The sequence below is a fragment of the Indicator indicator genome, chromosome 22, assembly GCF_027791375.1.
Source record: "Indicator indicator isolate 239-I01 chromosome 22, UM_Iind_1.1, whole genome shotgun sequence".
Lineage (NCBI taxonomy): Eukaryota > Metazoa > Chordata > Aves > Piciformes > Indicatoridae > Indicator > Indicator indicator.
In genome coordinates this window covers 16355841-16376359 of record NC_072031.1, presented here as the reverse complement: position 1 = coordinate 16376359, position 20519 = coordinate 16355841, and the positions used below count along the sequence as shown (strand labels likewise).

General features: G+C 59.3%; 3 protein-coding genes across 3 annotated transcripts; 1 reads left to right on the top strand and 2 right to left on the bottom strand.

Annotated features, from left to right (window-relative positions):
* RPUSD1 (RNA pseudouridine synthase domain containing 1) lies at nucleotides 1–3009 on the bottom strand. Its single transcript, XM_054391203.1, has 5 exons — nucleotides 2825–3009; nucleotides 2495–2618; nucleotides 1503–1605; nucleotides 1324–1425; nucleotides 1–398 (listed from the first exon to the last, which is right to left on the bottom strand). Exons 1-5 carry the CDS (start codon nucleotides 3004–3006, stop codon nucleotides 1–3), a joined length of 909 nt encoding a protein of 302 aa, XP_054247178.1. The 5' UTR covers nucleotides 3007–3009.
* Nucleotides 3010–3772: 763 nt separating this feature from the next.
* On the top strand, nucleotides 3773–16836 carry CHTF18 (chromosome transmission fidelity factor 18). Its single transcript, XM_054390884.1, has 22 exons — nucleotides 3773–4139; nucleotides 4299–4478; nucleotides 4588–4714; nucleotides 4870–5038; nucleotides 5156–5245; nucleotides 5385–5437; nucleotides 5631–5769; nucleotides 6664–6867; nucleotides 7128–7225; nucleotides 7387–7510; nucleotides 7640–7773; nucleotides 8534–8627; nucleotides 8703–8801; nucleotides 9622–9752; nucleotides 10057–10219; nucleotides 10347–10571; nucleotides 10655–10804; nucleotides 11754–11884; nucleotides 14483–14627; nucleotides 15545–15661; nucleotides 16060–16114; nucleotides 16700–16836. Exons 1-22 carry the CDS (start codon nucleotides 3773–3775, stop codon nucleotides 16834–16836), a joined length of 3132 nt encoding a protein of 1043 aa, XP_054246859.1.
* Nucleotides 16837–17461: 625 nt separating this feature from the next.
* GNG13 (G protein subunit gamma 13) lies at nucleotides 17462–18558 on the bottom strand. Its single transcript, XM_054391332.1, has 2 exons — nucleotides 18461–18558; nucleotides 17462–17567 (listed from the first exon to the last, which is right to left on the bottom strand). The coding sequence occupies exons 1-2, from the start codon at nucleotides 18556–18558 to the stop codon at nucleotides 17462–17464; spliced, it is 204 nt and encodes a 67-aa protein (XP_054247307.1).
* Between the last annotated feature and the right edge of the window lie 1961 nt (nucleotides 18559–20519).

Below are 20519 nucleotides of genomic sequence, written 5' to 3'. Positions count from 1 at the left end.
TCACTGCAGAGCCCACTCTGCCAACCACTGCTGGCAGCGCACTCGCTGCTCCTCTGTCTCCGGGCTCCTGGCTTCCTTCTCTGCCTCCTCTTCCCCCCCACCAAGCACAGCTTCCTGGTTCTCCTCTTCCTGCTTCTGCATCATCTTGTCCTTCAGCTCCTGAATGGTCTCATCCAGCTGGTGAAGGACCTGCTGGGGCACCCAGTTGCTGTCCATGGTGGTGAGGAAGGGGTCGGGGGCGCAGACCTCGATGAGCTCCTTGCTGGTGGGGATGCGCAGGTAGTAGGCATGGAGCATCATCCTGTAGGGTCTGCTGTCCTTCCGGTGGCTGTAGGTGAAGTCCCCAACGATGGGGTGGCCAATGGCACTGCAGTGAACCCGCAGCTGATGAGTCCGACCTGGGAGGAGAGAAGGAGCAGAGTGTGGCCAGCAGGGCCAGGGAGGTGCTCCTCCCCCACTGCTCTGCCCCAGGGAGGTCAGAGCTGGAGCACTGGGGACAGCTCTGGGCTCCCCCAGTTCAAGAGGGACAGGGACCTGCTAGAGAGAGTCCAGGGGAGGCTGCAAAGCTGCTGAGGGGCCTGGAACAGCTCTGTGAGTAGCAAAGGCTGAGAGCCCTGTGGCTGAGAGCCTGCAGAAGAGCAGTCTCAGAGGGGAGCTGAGCAATGCTCTGCAAGAGATAAAGGCTGGGGGGCAAGAGGCTGGGGCCAGACTCTGCTCAGTGGTGCCCAGGGACAGGACAAGGACAAGGGGCAAAAACTGGAACCCCAGAGGTTCAGTGTGAGGGTGCTGGAGGCCTGGAGCAGGCTGCCCACAGCAGTTGTGGAGTCTTCTCTAGAGAGATTCCAAACTTACCTGGACCTTGTGATCCTGGGCAACCTCCTCAGTGTGCCCCTGCTTCAGCAGAGGGGGTTGGACTGGATGATCCCCAGAGGTCCCTTCCAATCCCACCACACTGGGACTGTGTGCATCAGGACACAATCTCTCAGAATGCCTCCATGAGGGCACAGTGGTGCAAGGTGATGATGCACCAAGTAGCTTTCATCCCCTCAGTCTGAGACCCTGAGTCCTGCAGGAGCTCAGTGTGGCTCTCAGCTCTGCTCAGCTCTTTCTAGGCTTCTTTCCTGTGCTACCATGCTGCAACCAAGGTCCTGGGTTACAAGCACAGGTCCCACTGCAGCACCTCTGCCTCCCTCAGCTGCCCAGCCTCAGCACCTCATGCTCCTGGGGACAGGCTCTGTGCTGTGCCCAGCCCTCTGGCCACCTCAAAGCTCCCAGGGGGCTGCAGCCCAGCCTGTGCCTGCTCTGGTGGCCCCAAGCCCCCACCTGTCAGTGGCTGCAGCAGCACTTTGGTTACAGGATCTCCGCTGTAGGACCCATGCTCAAGCACGATCAGCTCCGACTGGCAAGGCTTGGGGTTGTCACAGCCTGCAAGGAGATGCAGAGGGGGTCAGCTCCCCCCAGCAGGGCTCAGATGGGCAGGGCAGGGCAGGGCAGCTGCTCACCCTCTGTCCCATCGATGCACATCATGTGGGTCATGCCCTCCCTGGTGTTCTTCCCGATGGCATAGCTGATGGTCATCCGCCGCTGGCTGACGTGGCCCCTGACCTGTGGGGAGTGCAGCATGGAAACCCTGCCCAGGCCTTGGTCCTCACCAGCACCAGGATCAGCAGGGGCAGGGGACAGGCTGTGATTTACCAAGCCCAGAAGGTAAGTCATACAATCACAGACTCCCAGACTGGTTTGGGTGGGAAGGGACCTTGAAAGCTCACCCAGTCCAACCCCCTGCTGTCAGCAGGGACATCCCCAACCAGAGCCCCAAACAACCTGACCTGCAATGGTCTCAGGGATGGGGCAGCTCCCACCTCTCTGGGCAGCCTGGGCCAGGCTCTCCCCACCTTCAGTGTCAAACATTTCTCCCTTCTTTCCAGTCTGAATCTCCCTCTCAATTGCAGCCTTCAGCCCTTATCCTGTCACCACAGGCCCTGCTCGGAAGCCTGTCCCCAGCTTTCTGCTCAACTCTTCAAGCACTACAAGGCCACCAGAAGGTCTCCTTGGAGCCTTCTCCAGGCTGAGCAACCTCAACTCTCTCAGCTTCCACCCTGCCAGCATTGCTGTGGCCTCCTCTGGTCCTGCTCCACCAGGTCCCTGTCTGTGCTGTGCTGAGGGCTCCAGAGCTGCCCCAGCACTGCAGGGGTCTCAGCAGAGCACAGCAGAGGGGCAGAATCCCCTTCCTGCCCCTGCTGCCCACCCTGCTGGGGATCAGCCCAGGACAGGCTGGGGCTGGGCTGGCAGCACAAGGTGCCAGCTCCTGTCCAGCTTCTCACCCCCCAGCACCCCCAAGTCCTTCTCCACAGGGCTGCTCCCCAGCCCTTCATATCACCACCTGTGTTGATGCCAGGGGTTGCCCCAACTCCTGTGCAGGACCTGGTACTTGGCCTTTCTGACCCTCCTGAGGCTCACCCAGTGCAGAAGCAGGCCCTGGCAGGGGACTCACCAGGGCAAGGTAGGCTTTGGTCACCAGCCTGTCCCTAAAGCACTTGTAGGCACTGCCCGCCGCCGCTTTGTTGAGTGCCACACACAGGGCCCCACTGGTGGAGAAGTCAAGCTGGTGGCAGAACCTGGGGAGGAGATGGGAGGCAGAGAAGCATCGCTGGGCACTTGGGCAGCATCCCCATGCCAGGCTGGCTCAGAGGCGTCACTGGGCACTCAGGCAGCATCCCCATGCCAGGCTGGCTCAGGGGCATTGCTAGGCACTCGGGCACCATCCCCATGCCAGGCTGGCTCAGTGGCAGGGCAGAGCCCGCGCTGGTCGCCAGCTGCTCACCTGAAGCCGTAGTAGGTGTGGGGATCGGCCAGCTCGGGGAAGCGGTGCTTGAGCTGGCTCTGCAGGGTCAGGGTCTCGTACCACAGCTTGCTGTCGATGCGCAGGTCCCAGTGCTTGTTGACCACGATGAAGTCTGAGCTCTGGTACAGGATACACAGGTTGTCGATGGTGCCCGGCTCCATGGCCAGCGCCCTGTGGAGAGTGTGAGGGGCACTGGGGGTGAGGCAGGGGGGCCTCCAGCCACAGCCTGGGCACCCCTGGGAATGGGGACAGCACCCCAGGGGAGCAAAGGGACCCAGTCAGGATGGGAGGAAGCAGAACCCAGAGGTGGGGAACCCTCAGTAGGAGTGTGGAGGTGTACTGGTGCTCCAGTGACACGTCACACTGTATCTGTCCAAGAGGGACACTGATGTGACATCACACAGGTCCCTGCGTGACACCAATGTGGCATTACACGTGTCCAAGAGTGAAACTGAGGTTGACACCACGTGTCCATTGGGTGTGACACCGATGTCACATCATACACGTCCCAGTGTGACACCACTGTGACATCATGTACACCCAAGAGTGACACTGATGTCACACCACATGCGCCCAAGAGTGACAGCTAAGGGGGCCCCCAGCCTTACCACTGTCACACCCTGCAGGTCCCGCCCCGTACCGGTTCCGCAGACACAGTCCCAGTGTCACCCCGTACAGCTCTGCCACTGTCCCTCGGTCGCGCGTGGAGGCCCCACAGCCGCTCTCTGCTGGTCTGATCACCCTGTCCGACGGTGGGGCTCAGCTTGCCCCAGGTTCCTGCCTCCCTCGACCGCCACCATCTCGGTGGCGTCCCGGTGGGGACATGCGGGGCGGAGGGGGCGCGGGTCGCGGCGGGGAGGGGGCATGCATGGCCGATGGGACATGCACGCAGAGACAACACCGGACACGGCGTAGTGGACACGGGACATGGCGGAGGGGACACGTACGGCGGCCACCCCTCCCACGACCCCCGGTATCCACCCCGGGACCGACCTGCAGCGCCGTGGCCGGGCCGGGCTGGCCGGGGGGGCCGCGAGCGCCTACATTGTATCCAGCGGCGGCGCCGTGCCGCGCGTCGCATTCAATCAACGCCGGCAGCGCTGCGCGTCACATCCAATCAGATCCGCCGCCGCTTCCGGCCGGCGCGCCGAGGCCAATCAGCGCGGGCTCCACTGGCGGCCGGAAGCGCGCTGCGGGAGGGCCTCGGGGGCCATGGCGGGCCCCGAGGAGGGCCCAGAGGATGGCTTCTACGACCAGTTTGCGGCCGAGCTGGAGGTGCTGGCCGAGCTGGGAGGTGGGAACTGCTGCGGTGCTTTGTCCGGGACCGGAGGAGGTGGCGGAAGGCGAGTGGGAGGGAGCGGTTAGGAGCGGGCTTTGCGCGGAGCCACGTGTGCTCATCCCACCGTGAGTCGCCGCTTCGGTGACCGGCCCCGTGGTGTCACGCCTCTTGCAGATGACCCATCCCCACTCGTCGGCCCCAAAATCTCCCAGTTCCGAGGGAGGAATCAGCCACCGGAGGAGCCCGAGCGCCCCGAGGACCTCATCGGAGACAGCGACCCCGGGGACACCAACTCCAGAAAGAGGGACTGGGGCTGTGACCCGCCCGGCTGCTCGCCACCTCCCGCAGCCCTCAGTAGGTTTGGCCCAAGCCAGGTCAGGAGCCCCGCTGGGTGCTGCTGACCCCCACGCCGAGCTGAGGGTCGCCCTTCAGCCAACCTCTTCTGCCCTGTTGTCTCTCACAGCCCCGAAGCCCAAGCGGCAACGCCTTGAAGCTGTTAAGAAGCTCAGCTTTGGTGTGGAGGATGACTTGGCTCCTGATGTCCTCTGGGATGGTGTCCCAGGGTCACTTTCTGCTTCTCAGGCTTCCAGGTTGGGCACCTTCAGACTCACTTTTAGCAGGTGTAGAGGGAAAGGGCCCTTGAACCCCACCTTCTGCTTTTCAGGCTTCCAAGCTGGCCACCTTCCAGCTCACTTTTAGCAGGGGTAAAGGAGTTCAAGGGCTCTTTCTTTCACCCCTGCTAAAGGAACCTGGAGATAAGTGGCATGGCCCCGCTGCAGACCACACCACCCTCTGAGAAGAGGAGGGTCCTCAAGCGGCCACCTGTGCTGGAGGACTACATCAATGTGACATCCACTGAGGGCACCAGGGTCTTCATGGTCCTGAGGGATGACCCCTCCAGGACAGGGGTGGAGGTAAGGAGAGATCTGGAGGCTGGAATTGCTTCCATTTGACCTCCCTCCAGTTCAGGGGGGGATCTTTGGGGCTGGGAATTGGCCTGAGCATTGTTGTGTATCCTCTGCTCCCCGCAGCTCCCCGATTCCCTGGGCTGGAATGCACGCAGGCCGCTGCATTTGCTGGGGGTGCCTTTCTCCTACCTGAAGGAACAAGTAGATGAAAAGGTATCAGGTGTTCTGCTGACCTTCCCATCTTTCCTTGTCACCCCTGGGTAGCCACAGCATGGGATCCTGAGTCTCTGACTCCCCAGCTGCAGGTTACTGGGGGGTCTCTGACCTCCCTCTTGCCCTCTCTGTGCCTAAGCGCCGAAGGCAGGTTCTGGAGGCGTCAGAGCAGCTGACAGAGGTCATAAACAGGTGAGACACTGGGATGCAATCCCACCTCTGCCCCTGCCTTGCTGTTGAGGTGCTCTGAGGGGGTACAGGGCTTGGGGACCTGTGCGTAGAGGAAACTCTTTGTCCTCATCCCCAATTTGAGAAGTCTGGCTGTAATTCACAACCTTGCCCTGGCTCCTTGGGTGGTCTGGGACAACTTCATTGTTCCTTGTAGCTGCCTTCAGAGTGAGACCAGTCCTGAGAGCCCAGAGCCCAGTGAGGAAGTGGAGCCAGCAGAGAAGGAGTCTGCACAGCATTGCCTCTGGGTGGACAAATTTGCTCCCCGGCGCTACATAGAGCTGCTCAGTGATGATGTGAGCTGCTAGGAGAAGCTGGGGTTGGGTGGTGTTACCATGTCTGCAACTCTTCCTTCATGCATTTAAAGAAGGTTTTCGGGTGCTGCCTTTGGGGGGCTTTGGAGGGCTGGGGGACTCTGGCCATGCCTGGGTGCAGTCCTGGGGTGAGAGCTCAAGGCAGGGGCTTTGTGTGTGCGGGCTGTGGACCTTCAAACAAAGGTGAAAGGTAACCAAAGTAAGACCAAAGAGGTTGGGTGGACTTCAGCCAGGAATTGTTGGCTATTTGAATTTATTTTAGATAGTAAGAGTTTTTTTTTTTTTAGGGAATTATGGAAGAGGCAGAGAATTGCCTGGTAGGAATTACAGAATGGTTTGGGTTGGAGGAGACCTTTAAGATCATCAAGTCCAAATGTTAGCTCAGTACTGCCAGGTCACCACCAAACCGTGGCCCTCAGCTCCACATCTCCACAGCTTTGAACCCCCTCCTCCCCAGCCCTGTTCTCCAGACCCTTCCCCAGTTTCATTGCCCTTCTCTGGACCTGCTCCAAACCCTCAATATCCTTCTTGTAGTGAGGGTTGAGCTGAGATAAATGAGGGACTGAAGGGTGGGGCTGATGTGACCTGTCCTTGGTTGCTCCATGGATGGTGGCCAAGTTGGGAAGGGAAGCCACATTCCCAGGCTGTCCCAGAGAGACACCAGGGGGGAAACTCCTGTCAGGCTGTTCCCTGGCTGGGGGTGATGTGCCACGTGCTCAGGGTCTGGCTGGGCACACAGGTTCTGTGCTGCCTTCTTGGGCTCCTCTCCTTCCTCTGAAGGTCACACTTGGTTTTAAACCATGAAGGAGAGGACTTTGTCCTTGGCTGGGCCATGCTGATATTTGAGGGAGCTTTGCTCCTTTGTCCAACCCACAGTACACAAACCGCTGCCTTCTGAAGTGGCTCAAGCTTTGGGACACGGTGGTGTTTGGGAAGGAGAAGGCTGTGAAGAAGGCCAAGCCCAGCACTGGAGCTCATCCTCCATTCAAGGAGCACCAAACTAAGTGGAAAACAAAAGTGCAGCTCACAGAGGAGATTCTGGAGGCTGAACTGGACCAACACAAGAGACCCAAATACAAGGTGAGTGGGACAGGAGTGGGGTTCTGGGGTTCAGTCTGTTCCATCTGCCTGCAAACTTCACCACAGGCAGGAGAGATGCTGCCAGCTTGACTCTGTCACCTCTGAGAGGCTCTGTTACGTTCTCCTTCCTACTAAGCAGTGCATCATCCCCCAAGGGCTGAAGCAGAGCTGGCTGCAGGCTGCCCAGCCCCATCTCCATAAGTGACTGCCCTGGGGGCTGGATGAAGCCCTGCCTGGCTGATGTCACTTCTCTGCTGCAGGTGGCCCTGCTCTGTGGCCCACCTGGCTTGGGAAAGACCACCCTGGCCCACGTCATCGCGAGGCACGCGGGGTACAACCCTGTGGAGATGAATGCCAGGTGAGTCTGTGCTGCCTGCCCAGCTTCAGCTGGCTCCAGAATCTCCTGGGGGTGCTGCCGTGCTGGGGGTGTCTCCACGCCGGGGTGCTGCTGTGGTGGGGACGATGCCGTGTCGGGGGTGATGCCCTGCCACAGCAGCCTGGCACCCACTTGTCTTGCAGTGATGACCGCAGCCCCGAGGTGTTCCGAACCCGCATCGAAGCTGCCACCCAGATGAGGTCTGTGCTGGGTGCCCAGGAGCAGCCCAACTGCCTGATCATCGACGAGATCGACGGCGCGCCCGCGGTATGCTCGGCCTGCCGCGGCCCCTGCCGCCCCTGCCCTCTCGGCAGCTCAGCCAGCTGGGCAGCAGCTCCCTGCCTCTGAAGAGCAGGAATTCATCCCTTCTCTTGCTCTGTTTCTTGTTAACCCAAGGCATCCATCAGCGTTCTGCTGAGCATCATCCAGTGGAGGGAAGCGGAAGGCGAGGGGGCAGGGGGCGCGGGCCAGAGGAGGCGGCGTGGGGGGGGGCTGCTGCTCAGGCCTATCATCTGCATCTGCAACGACCAGTGAGTGTCTGGGGGGTGAGCATGGAGGGACAGCTCAGATGCCTGCCCAAAGGCAGGTGGCTGCTGCTGTTGGCCTCTAGCCAAAGCCTTCCTGTGCCATTTCATCTGCCCTCAGACCTGTGGCTTGGAAGTACCTTATGAAAAGTGAAGCTACAGCATGGCCCAAGTGTCCTGAACCCCCCCCAGGTGTTGTGCCTGCTGGGGGGACTGGCAGCTGGGTATGAGTGGCCAGTTGAGTTTGTGCCTGGCCAAGCGTGCAGTGGTGTACAGACAGCTGCTGCATCACACTCAGCTCTCTTTGAGGCCAGAGGAGGCCACAGCAATGCTGGGAGCACTGGAAGCCCTCTGCTGTGAGGCGAGGCTGGGAGAGTTGGGGTTGATCAGCCTGGAGAAGAGAAGGCTCCAAGGAGACCTTCTGGTGGCCTTTCAGTGCTTAAAGGGGATGATCAGAAAGCTGGCCTTTTGAGCAGGGCCTGCTGTGACAGGAGGGGGGGATTCAGACTGGAGAGCAGGAGGAGATTTCTTAGTGAGGGTGGTGAGAGCCTGGCCCAGGTCGCCCAGAGAGGTGGGAGCTGCCCCATCCCTGGAACCATTGCAGGTCAGGCTGGGGGCTTTGAACAGCCTGCTCTGGTTGGGGATGTCCCTGCTGACTGCAGGTAGGATTGCACTAGATGACCTCAAAAGGTCTCTTCACCCCACACCCGTCTGGGACTCCATGCCTCTGCTGAGCTCACCCGGAGCCCTGTGCTTGCCTCCCCAGGTACGTCCCTGCGCTGCGCCCGCTCCGGCAGCAATCCTTCCTGCTCAGCTTCCCTCGGACCTCCCCAGCCCGGCTGGCCCAGCGGCTCTGCGAGGTCAGGTGTGGCTGAGGGCTCCTCGTTGTCCTCCAGGCCGTCAGGGCCTGCCTGCTGACTCCCCTTCTCCTGCAGATCGCCCTGCGGCAGGGCATGCGTGCGGACACAGGCGCGCTGCTGGCGCTGTGCGAGAAGGCAGAGAACGACATCCGCGCCTGCATCAACACCCTGCAGGTACTGCCCCCCTAGGGGCACAGGGGCTGTGCCTCATCGACTTGGGCTGAGCTCAGGTGGCCATGCAGGCAAAAACTCTGTCCCAGGCAGATCCCGAAAATGTCAGTTCAGGAGGGACAGGGATCTGCTGGAGAGAGTCCAAGGGAGGGCGGCAAGGATGCTGAAGGGCCTGGAGCACTGCCTGGGGAGGAGAGGCTGAGAGCCGTGGGGGTGGTTAGGCTGAGAGGGGATTTAATAAATGTTTATAAAGATCTGAGGCCTGGGGGTCAAGAGGGAGGAGGGGACAGGCTCTGCTCAGCTGCCCCCTGGGATAGGACAAGGGGCAATGGATAGAAACTCCAGCACAGGAGGTTCCACCTCAACAGGAGGAGGAAATTCTGCACTGTGAGGGTCACAGAGCACTGGAGCAGGCTGCCCAGAGAGGTTGTGGAGACTTCTCTGGAGACTTTCCAGCCCTGGCTGGATGCATTCCTGTGTGACCTGCAATAGATTTTATGGTCCTGCTCTGGCAGGGGTTTGGACTTGATGACCTCCTGAGGTCCCTTCCAACCCCTAACATCCTCTGATCCTGTCATAGCATCACAGACTGGTTTGGGTTGGAAGGGACCTTTCAAGCTCATCCAGTGCAACCCCCTGCATCAGCAGGGACATCTGCAGCTGGAGCAGGTTGTCCACTCTGTTCCCTTTTAACTTCAATTCTCTTACAGATGGAGGAAGAGTGAGGTACTGCTGCTGCCTCCAGCTTTCCTCAAACCCAGCTAGGTGTGGTGGACATCTCTCTCCACCCTTCCTGTCCCCCACAGCCCCTCTCTTGTTGCAGTTCCTCCACAGCCGAGGCCAGAAGGAGCTGAACATTCAGATGGTGCAGACGATTAAGATTGGCTTGAAGGACCAGAACAAAGGCCTCTTCTCCATCTGGCAAGAGATCTTCCAGCTCCCGAGGGTCCCAAGGTGAAAGGACGGATTTAGTAGGCCTGCTGTGTGCTTGGGGTACTGTGCTTCATGGTATTCTTTGACCTGCTGGCAAGACCTGCCAAGGAGAAACCTGCAAGGTGCTGGAGAGCAGGGCCACCCTGCAGCACACCTGGCCTCACCAGCACATCTGGGCAACCAGATGTTCTGTGGCCACTCTCTTTGGTGCCCCAGAACTTGGCATCAGTATTGCCTTCAGTCCAGCTCCCAAGAGTCTGAATGTTACTTGCTGGTCCATTCAGGGGCAGGACACCCTGAGCTCTTCCGTTTGGGCTCTCCTCAGGCACAGGCTCGGGGTGGAGGCCACTTTGCCAGCCCAGCTGCTGGTGGGCGATGGGGACCTGCCACACCTCGGGGGGGCAGCTGGCTTCACCGCAGCCTCCCTCCGCTTCCACCGCATCCTGCACCTCGCCATCTCCTCGGGGGAGCAGGAGAAGCTGGCCCAGGTAGAGCAGCCGAGGGGGTGAGCCAGGCTCCTTCCTCTGCTGTGTGGTGCTGGAGCTCAGTGGGATGCTCAGAGTCCTGCTGGGACTGTCCCCCTCGAGCTGCCTCTGATCCTGAGCCTGCTTCCAGGGTCTGCATGAGAATTTCCTGAACATGAAGCTGCAGGACTCCAGTTTCAGCTCGGTGTGCCTGGCGCTGGAGTGGTTGGGCTTCTGTGACCTGCTGAGCAGGGCTGTCCTGCATGGGCAGAGCTTCCAGCTGCTGAGGTACCTGCCCTTCCTGCCCGTGGCTTTCCACCTGCTCTTCGCAGCCACCAGCATCCCGCGGCTGGCTTACCCCAGCAGCCAGCACGAGGCAAGTCCTGGCGAGGCTCTGGCTCTGTCACCCACGAGGACATCTGCAGCTGTGGCTGAGCTGTCCCTGCTCTCTGCACCCAGGCCCTGGCCAAGCTGAACCACATGCAGAACCTGGTCCTGTCCCTGGTGTCGGGGACCACCGCCAGTGCCCGCAGCCGAGCCGGGCAGCAGCCGCTGGTGCTGGAGGTGCTCTGCCTGCTGCTGGACATCATTGCCCCCAAGCTCCGACCCGTGAGTGCCCACAGCCCCCTCACCCTGGGGGGACAGCTGTCCTGCCTGGGTGACATGTCCCCTCTGGAAACAGCCCCAGGAAGGCTGGGACACGTCCCTGGTGTTGCATCACCCAGGCTGAGCTATCCCAGACCCCTGTCCCAAATCTGGGAGCAGCTTGACTTGGCAGCTGATGCAGCTGGAGGGAAGCTGGGGACAGATCCATAGAATGGGTTGGGTTGGAAGGGACGTGGAAGCTCATCCAGTTCCACCCCCCCTGCCATGGGCAAGGACACCTCCCACCAGCTCAGGTTACTCAAGGCCTCATCCAACCTGGCCTTGAACACCTCCAGGGAGGAGGCATCCACTCCCTGGGCAGCCTGTTCCAGTGGCTCACCACCCTCACACTTTCCCCTCCTTGTAAAGAATTTCTTCCTAATCTCCAGTCTAAATCCACCACTGCCCAGCTGCTGGGTATGGGTGGGGGTGTCCTGCATCTCCTGGAGCCCTGCGCTGCGGGTGGACTTGGCTGAGCAGTCTCCTTCCAGCAGCTGCTTCAGGTGGTGGCATTAGGTGCATTTGTCCTTTGGGCTGTGCAAGGGGGCTGTCCCTGCTCTCTGAAGGATGTGGGCCCCTAGCAGGAGACTAAATTTGGTCTGAACCTCACAGATTTTTGACTGTCCTTCTCATGTTGGACTAGATGCAAGGGAGAAATTTCCTACAGTGAAGGTGCTGAGACCCTGGCCCAGGCTGCCCAGAGAGGTGGGAGCTGCCCCATCCCTGGAACCATTGCAGGTCAGGTTGGTTGAGGCTGTGACCAATCTGCTCTGGTTGGGGATGTCCCTGCTGGCTGCAGGAGGTTCCAAGGTCCCTTCCCACCCAAACCAGTCTGGGATTCCAATCCAGAGCCCAAGCCCATGCTTGGAAGTCATTATGGTTTAGTGAGGCTGTCCCCCTGGTGGCTCCCCAGGTGAACACCCAGCTCTACAGCCTGAAGGAGAAGCAGCAGCTGGCAGACCTGGTGAGCACCATGCTGGCCTACAACCTCACCTACCAGCAGGAGCGGCTGCCCGAGGGCCAATACGGCTACAGGCTGGACCCGTGAGTCACTCAGCCCTGGGGCTATCCTGAGAGCAGCTGGGAGCATGCCAGGGCACTGCCAGACCATGGCCCTCAGCTCCACAGGGCTGGGGACTCCAGCACTGCCCCGGGCAGCCTGGGCCAGGCCTTGGCAGCCCTCATGGGGAAGGAATTGTTCCTAAGTCCCAAGGCTGAGAAGAAGGTTTAGGAGTCAGAAATAACAGCAGAGAGTTAAAGGAGGAGTCTGAGCCCAGAAGCATTGTGGCATTGAGTTGGTTTCTTGCAGCTAGAGCTCAGAGCTTTGTCCAGTGGTGGAAGCAGGGTTGGTAGGAGCTGCCCATGCTGGGCTGGCTGCAAGGACCTGACTTGCTCTGGTGGCAGCTCTGCAGGGGTTGTCTGCTTGCCTGTCTCATCCTTTTGAAGGAGGAGCCCAGCAGCTGGAGTGGGGCTGGTTTTGCTTTAATGGAATTAAAGGGAAGGAAGCAGCTGCCTTGGGCTCTCTCCAGAACTGGCAGAGGAGGGACCAGATCCGCTGGGACCTGGTGGCAGCAGGGCAGAGCAGGTCCACCTGGGCCAGTTGCACACAGAAGGTCGCTGTCACCGGGGTTAATTCTTACATTAACAGCTGCCCAGTGCTGAGCTGGAGTCTCACTGAGCAGAGAGAGAGCTGGGAGTGCTCCTCAGGCTTCAGCGAAGCAGTGCAGACCCCAGCACAGCTCAGAGCAATGCTAATGTCTTCCTGATGCAAAGTTGATTAGAAGAATTAGCCTCTCTTAATTCAAGCAGTTGTATCCAATTACCCACAAGAGCTTTATCTGTGGGCTTTTTTTTATCTCCCATGGAAAGGCCTTTGGGAGCAGCTTCAGGGAGCCATCATCCCCTGCCCTCCCCAAACTGGCCTGTGCCACCAAAACGTGGCCATGGGGACAGCAGGGGACACAGGGAGGCAGATGGCACCAGCAGGGACACTGTGTGCAGGAAGCAGAGTGTGGCCAGCAGGGCAGGGAGGTTGTCTTCCCTCTCTGCCATGGTGAGGCTGCAGCTGGAGTATGTCCAGCTCTGGGCTCCCCAGTTGAAGGACAGGGAACTGCTGGAGAGAGTCCAGCAGAGGCTACAAAGCTGCTGAGGGGCCTGGAGCAGCTCTGTGAGGAGCAAAGGCTGAGAGAGAGCCCTGGGGCTGAGAGCCTGCAGAAGAGCAGCCCCAGAGGGGAGCTGAGAAATGCTCAGCAAGAGATAAAGGCTGGGAGGCAAGAGGCTGGGGTCAGACTCTGCTCAGTGGTGCCCAGGGACAGGACTAGGGGCAAGGGGCACAAACTAGAACCCAGGAGGTTCCATCTGAACAGGAGGAGAAACTTCTTTGGTGTGAGGGTGCTGGAGGCCTGGAGCAGGCTGCCCAGAGAGGTTGTGGAGTCTCCTGGTCTGCAAAGCTTCCAACCCCCGCTGGCCATTGTGCCCCTGGGCAAGCTGCAGTGGGTGTCCTGCTTTAGCAGGGCTTGGACTGGATGATCCCCAGAGGTCCTTTCCAACCCCCCCATGCTGGGATTCTGTTGCTTTGCTTCACTTGGATATTTTTGGTAAGTTCTGGACCTGTTTCTTAGCCATGCACAGCCAGGATGGGGACCACAGATGTGTCACATCCCAGGGGCACCTCTGAGTCACATCCCAGCATCTCTTGGGCAACCCAAGCTGTTGCTGGCAGCAGAACCTGCTGATTTCTCTTCAAAACTTTTAAAGTCAGAGCTCTGGCAGCTGATTTCTGGGTGACTGCAGTGCCCTCTGCCTTTGCTCCCTTAGTTTTGGGAGGATAATGTTTAGTGTGAAATAAAAGTGAGCCCTCCACAGCTGGCAGGGGACCTGGCCCAGCTGCCTCCTGGCTACTGGGGCTGTGCCTGAGCTGTTCCTGTGCTGAAACAAAGCCAACTCCAGACCTGCTGCCCCAACCTTGTTAAGAATGGAACTGCTCTGATTAACCAAAATTACTGCTCCTGGCCATAGCTCAGTTGAGCAGCTCCCTGCAGGCACCTCAGGGTTCCCATGCAGGTGGTAGCACTCATGCCTGAGCTGTGATGTGCCTGTGGCTTTTTGAGGCCAATCTGCTCAGCCTGCAATTTCCTCTTCTTGCATTAAAGGCAAGATTACAGAGCCTGGAATCCCTTCTGAGTGCCCATCCAGCTGGGGTGCCCTGCAGCAGCATGGCTCCACATGCCCATCACTGGGTGCTTGGAGAGGGCAGCCAAGGGGAAACTGAGGCACCAGCACAGAATCACAGAATGGGTTGGGTTGGAAAGGACCTTGAAGAGCAACTACTTCCAACTCCTCTGCCATGGGCAGGGACACCTCCCACCAGCCCAGGCTGCTCAAGCCCTCATCCAGCCTGGCCTTGAACCCCTCCAGGAGAGGACATCCACAGCCTCCCTGAGCAGCCTGTTCCAGGGTCTCCCCACCCTGACTGTGCAGAATTTCTTCTTGTGACCGGGATAATACCAAGAGGCTTGGTGGGATGGGGCTGGGAGCCTGGCAGGTCTCTCCCTGGCTGTCTCAGCCTGCAGTTTGCTTCCTGCTTGTTTGATTTTTCATTGCTGATTGATTTTTCTTTGCCTCCCCCACACGGTGGTGCAGGAACGTGGAGGACGTCTGCCGCTTCCCAGACCTGCCAGCCCGCAGGCAGCTGAGCTACCAGACCAAGCAGCTGATTGCCAGGGAGATAGAGCTGGAGAAGATGAGGAGGACAGAGGCTGTGCTACAGGCACGCAGCCTGCCAAGGGTAGGGAGGTGCTCCTGGTGTCCTCTCAGGGCAGGGCTCGGTGGTTGGGGTGAAGCCCTTGGGGTGGGGGTGGGGGATGTGGTCTCTCCGTTCCTGCAAATGGAAATCCAGGATTAACCTCCCCCCATCCCCCTCCCCACTCCCAGCCATCTGCCTGCACATCTGCCTGGGGGCAGCACAGCTGGGACATGCCCAAAGGGCTCAGCTTTCTCCGGGAGGTCTGAGTTAAGCCTTCAAAGCCTTCAGCTGCAGGGAGGGAGGTGGAATTTTAGTTCCATTGGCTGTGATTTCTCTGTGCCCATGAGGGAGCTGAACCTGCTCTCTCCTACCTGCACACTGCCCTTTGTGCTTCACTTCAATCCTCCCAGAGGCCCTGGGAGCAGCAGAGTTACTCTGCTCCCACCAAAACCACAGAATGCCAGGTTGGAAGGGACCCCAAGGAGCATCTGATCCAACCTCTCTAGGTGATAGGAAAGCTGAAATGAGCTGGCCCTCCAGGCAGGAGACAGAAGAAGGTGGAAATGGGTGGAAAAGGCTGAGAATCAGCTCGGGTGTAGCTGATGCCTGCCCTGCCCCTGGTGCTGTGGGGAAAATGAATCCCTGGGAGTCCCTTGTTGCATCAGGAGAGCTCTCTGGGGGGATACATGAGGCAAAGAGAAGCTGCAAAAACATCTCTGAGGGCTCCTTGTTTACATGGTGCCAACCATGAAGTTCCAGGGAAAGGGGGAGCAGACACAGGTCTGAAAGTGCTGCTGGGGGGCAGGGAATGGAGACAAAGTCCTTGCCAGGTCGTTTGGGTTCTGTAACCAAACCCAGCAGCACACAGAGGGCCGAGGGCACATCTGACATCACCTAGGGGGGATGCCCAAACCTTGAGCTCCTGAGGGGACCCTCACTCAGGTCTCTGCTCCCCACAGGAGCCTGGGAATGGTCTCAGTGAAGCCAGGGAGCCAGGGGACATGAGGCCAACCGAGACCCCCAACCACCAGCAGCGCCTGGAGCACATCGTCCGGAGAGCAGCGGTGGAGGAGAAGGTGAGGAGAGGACCATCCTTAAAGCCTTACTTGAGCACAGTGAGCCTTCAGGGCTGACTTCCCACCTGATCTTTGAATGCAGTTTGCATTTTCCTGAGGCCCTTGGCCCTTTCTGCAGGATTTGCATCCAGTTCCTGCTCAGTGGCTTTCTCCTGCCCTATGTGCTCCAAGGGGGAAGGGGCTGGGACAGCCCTGAACGTGGGGTGACAGCAGCATGGCCATCACCCCACACCCAAGGCTCTGACTACCTTAGGCCTTGCTTAGCTTCAAGCTGGGCAGAGCTGAGAGGTGTCAGTGGTGTCACTGGGGCCTGGCCTTGCACTGGGCTGTCAGGCTGAAGCTGGCTTTGCTCTTGGTTGTCTCCAAACATGACCACATTCACCTTCTGCTTTGCACAGCCTGAGACAGACTTCTTTGGGAGACCGCTCCAGCAGCAGGTGTCCACCACTCTGGGTAGGTGGCAGAGGGACAGACAGGGTGGCTCCAGCCCTGGGTGGGTGGCAGAGGGACAGGGTGGGTGTGAGTGGTATCAGGTAGGTGGCAGAGGATAGGGTGGTCCCAGCCCCGGACTGGGCAGAGGGATGGGTTGGCCCCAGCCCCAGGTAGGTGACAGAGGGGTGAGGCAGCCTCAGCCCCTTGGTGGTGGTGGAGGGATGAGGTGACCACAAGTGGCCGTGGCTGGATGTCAGGGACAGAGTGGCCACAGCTGCTGCCAGAGGGTCCCTGCATTCCCAGTGCTCAGCCCCTACCCAGGTGCCCAAGCAGGGGCTCTGGCCCTGGGCTCTGCACCCTAGGGCACGAGGGTGAGGTGGGGAAGGGGATATGGACACAGCAGGTGAGGAGGTGCCCTGGGCAGGTTGGTTGGGCTGGCAGCTCCCCTGAGCTGGCAGCATGGCTGTGGGTACCTCAAGGGTTTGCAAGGAGCATCAGCTCTGCCCATGCAAACCCCCAGTGTCCCAGACAGCAGCCTGGGCACAGGCTCTGACTTGCAAGGGAACAGTTTCTGCGAGTTTTGGACCTAGATCTTCCCTCCTCCAGCTCCTCAGGCCCCCAGGGAGAAGTCAATTGAGATGCAGATGGGGAAGGCCGTGGGGAGGAGCGACGTCTGGTTCCGATTCAACGAGGGAGTGTCCAACGCTGTCAGGAGGAACATCTACATCAGGGACCTGCTCTAGCTGGGCAGGGAGGGAGCCCAGGGAAGGTCCTGGATGGAACTGAACCTGACTGCTGCCTTTCTGCCCCACAGCTGGAGCAGGATCCTGCTCTGGTTGTTGGGTCTGGTGTTTTTAGTGCCCACTTATTTTGTTAAAAAAAAAAAAGAAAAAACACAAATAAACTTTCTCTAAAAAGAACCCAAACACAGCACCAAGTCTTGTTCTGTTTATTTCATTTATAAACCTTCAGTTCCATTGCAGCTGTTTGGCTGCAAAACGATCTCCTCCCCCTGTTACAAAAGGATGTTTCAAGTTGCTGAAACTTTCATTAGAAAAATTTGGGGTTGGCTTTGTTGTTGTGTTGTTGCCTTTGCAAGCTGCAAACTCAACCTGCTCAAGGTGGCAGAGGCTGCATCTGGAAACTGCAGCTACACCCTGGAGAAATCTTTGCTGTTCCTAGGCCCAGCCCTCTGGGGAGTCCCCATGTCCCCTCTAGATAAAAAAGCAACATTTCTACTACTGAACATCAGAGCAGCTGGAGGCAGGTAGGGGTTCAGTTCAGGTACTCCCAGGGAAGCCAGCTAATAAAAATGAACATTCAGCTTAGGGGGGCAGAGGAGCTGGTGCTGAATGAGGTGCTGAGCCCTCACAGGATGGTGCATTTGCCTTTCTCCACCCAGGGGTTGTTTTTCATCAGCTCTGGGTTCAAGAAGGGATCTTCTGGAATGCCATCCTCAATCCATTTGACGAACCTGTGGAGAAGGGAGTGGAGGGGCGGGGGGGCACAGCTGAGGTGCATCCTGCTCTGGGGGGCAGTGGTGCTGGACTGCACCCTGCTCTGCAAGGCAGTGCTGGGTGGGTGGCCCAAAGTGGTAGCAGGTAGGTGACAGAGGGACAAGGTGGTCTCAGCCCCAGGTGGGTGTGGGGTGGAGCCTGTTCTGGTGGGCATGGAAGTTGGGGTGCAGCCTGTCCCAGGGCATGATCAGCCATGCAGCCAGCTGAGCTTTGGAGCACAGCACAGCCCAGGCTCACTCAGAGCCTTTTGTCCCCCATGGTTGTGGCTGCCCTGCACTGCTGGCACAGAGGTGACCCCTGCCTGGGCTGCCTTTTAAAATTGCTTTACTAAAGTTGCTCTTTTTTGACCCCTTTTCCAAGAGGCCACTGAGCACTGGGGCCAGGGGCTGGGTTCACTGCTGGGGTGTCCCAAGCCCCTTCTGCTGCACCTCACTCTGACTGAGGTACAACCAAGGAGGAGAAATTCCTGCCCATGACTTTGTTGGACAGGCTGAAGCCTTTTCAGCTCTGCATGGGGGGTTCTGCACATTCACCTCAATGAGCCTGAGGGCTCTTAGGGGGCACTCAGCTGTCAGGGAGGGGTTCCATGGCTGCTGCCATGTCCAGGAGTGGCTGGAAAGGAGATGGCATAAGAGGAAGGGGGGGAGGGAGGCTTTGCAGAAGGGATGATGGCCCCTCTGTGGGCACCAGCACTGGTGGAGTTTCTGCCACAAGGAGCAGCAGAAAAGAGGAGGTCAGGGATTCTCCCCTCGTTTGGGAGCCCTCAGTGATTTGGAGGAGGGCGTTGGTTCTGGCTGTGGGGCTCTGCTCATGGGGGTGCAGGGGTGGGAGCAGGGTGGCAGCCACTCACTCAGGAATTGTCTTGGAGGACATCTCCCTCTTGTAGGCCAGTTGGTACTTCAGGCTCTCCACCTCCTTCTTCCACTGGGGGAGGTCCCACTCGTCCATGGTGGCAGCTGAGAGCTCTGTGGGGCTGCAGAGGAGGACATTGGAGCCATGTCCCATGGCCACATCCTGCCCTGGCCTTGCACAGCTCTGCACCCTCAAAGAGGGGACCCCCCCAGACAGGGCCAGCAGGCCCCCATGCTGCCAGTGAAGTTTCCATCCTCACCATGGAGCAGCCCTTGGCTCCTGAAGCTCTTGGGGCTGTTCTCCTGAGGCAATGCCTGTGCTTACCTGCAGGCTGTGGGACCAGCTGGGCACAGGGGGTGTGTGTGAGCTCTTGCAGCTGTGCTGTGCCCATGCAAAACCCAAGGACCTGGCCAAATTTGACTGCAATTTGGATGGAGCAAGGCACAGAGCAGCCAGAGGCAATGTGGGGCATGGGAAGGTGTCCATCCTTCTCCTGCATGGCCAGGAGGGATTCTAGGCGGGGTAGAGCTCTAGGAATGGCTCACATGGATCTGGGGAGCAAGACACACAGCCCTGCACCTCCTCTCACCCTGCCTGCCCCAACAGTGCTCCTGGCTGCTGGCTGAAGATGGGGATGTGCACGATGGGGAACCTGAAGCACAGCAGCTAAGCCATGACCATAGCTGCAGGAGGCCTTTTGTGAGTACCCAGCTCTCTGTGCCACCCTAAAAATCTGTAGCACGAAGGGGACCTTCCCCTGTCCATGGCTGGCTGTGACCCCCCCCCAGACCCTCCAGCAGGCAGAGGGCAGCACCCAGCAGCAGCACTTTGCACTTGGGGTGGTTGAACCCCAAGGATGTCCCCAGGACAAGGGCTGAGGGAAGGATGAAATCAATCCCACACCAGCACAGCCTGGCAGCTGCTTGGGCTGCCCCAGTCCAGCTTCTCCACAGAGCAGCCCTCGGAATACCAATCGGTCTCAGGAGAAGGATGAGCCCCCAGCACCCCGTGCACCCCCAGCCTGGCCTCACTCAGGCTCTGGTACCTGCTGGTGGCTCTTTTGGAGGTGGATAAGGACCAGCACCTCCATCCCTGCCCCGGCCATCCCAGCACCATCCCAGCACCGTGGCTGAGCCTTCCACTTACCTTGGCTGGGGAAGATGTTAGCCTGGAGCTGGTGGCTGCGTCCCTCCACACCCTCGGACTGAGTGTCCCTGGCCTTGCCCACGCTGCCAGCTCTGCCCTCGCTGATGCCCAGCCCAAATCCTCTCTCTAATCTATTAATGCAAGGCTGCTCCAGCTGCCTCCAGCACAGCAGGAGCCGGATAATGGGAGCGTCCTCCCCCACCCCCCGCTGCTCTCCAGGGATTTGGCTCCGCTGAGCGTCCGGGACGGAGGCAGCGTCCTGGTACCCGCGGCTGCCGAAATGGGGCTATGGCAGCAGCCGAAATGGGGCTATGGCAGCAGCCCCATGAGCCCTAAGGGACCCAAGTCGGGGGTGGGGTGGGGCGGGAACATGTCGTGGGACACAGCAGCACCCCAGGGAGGTCCTTACTGCTGCCTGCATCCCTACCTGTATCCGTGCCTGCATCCCTGCAAGACCGATGGTGTCCCTGCCTGTATCCTTGCCAAATCCAGCCGCCCCCTGGCTTTCTCAGATTTTTTTCCTGCTGACACGGGAAGGGGGTGGAGGAGGGGAGGGGGGTCCCTGAGAAGAAGTTAGTTAAGAAAAGGGGAAAAAGAGAAAAGCTGAAGACAAAAGGTGAGCAGTTGGAGACTGAAAATGCAGCAGGTGAAGGGCAGGGTCAGCAGGAGGGGCAAAGAGCAAGGACGAAGTCATGAGGTGGGACTTTTATAGGGAGGGGTAAAAGCTGATTAAAGGCAACCCCCACCTGGCTGCAGCCTCCTCTCAGGGAGCTGTAGAGAGCAATGAGGTCTCCCCTCAGCCTCCTCTTCAGGCTTCCTCAGCTGCTCCTCTCCAGCCCTGTTCTGCAGACCCTTCCCCAGCTCCACTGCACTTCTCTGGCCCTGCTCTCTGGGCTGTGTAGCTGTAGGCA

Bases quoted from the DNA above. Each gene is read 5' to 3' on its own strand.
- RPUSD1 (XM_054391203.1), bottom strand. From the start codon at position 3,006: ATGGAGCCGGGCACCATCGACAACCTGTGTATCCTGTACCAGAGCTCA. The intron at 2,619-2,824 runs GTGAGCAGCTGG...TCTCCTCCCCAG, and splicing joins CACACCTACTACGGCTTCAG to GTTCTGCCACCAGCTTGACT. The intron at 399-1,323 runs GTGGGGGCTTGG...CTCTCCTCCCAG, and splicing joins GCTGCTGCAGCCACTGACAG to GTCGGACTCATCAGCTGCGG.
- CHTF18 (XM_054390884.1), top strand. From the start codon at position 3,773: ATGGCGGAGGGGACACGTACGGCGGCCACCCCTCCCACGACCCCCGGT. The intron at 4,479-4,587 runs GTAGGTTTGGCC...TGTCTCTCACAG, and splicing joins GCCACCTCCCGCAGCCCTCA to CCCCGAAGCCCAAGCGGCAA. The intron at 11,885-14,482 runs GTGAGTCACTCA...ACGGTGGTGCAG, and splicing joins TACGGCTACAGGCTGGACCC to GAACGTGGAGGACGTCTGCC.
- GNG13 (XM_054391332.1), bottom strand. From the start codon at position 18,558: ATGGACGAGTGGGACCTCCCCCAGTGGAAGAAGGAGGTGGAGAGCCTG. The intron at 17,568-18,460 runs GTGAGTGGCTGC...CCTTCTCCACAG, and splicing joins TCCTCCAAGACAATTCCTGA to GTTCGTCAAATGGATTGAGG.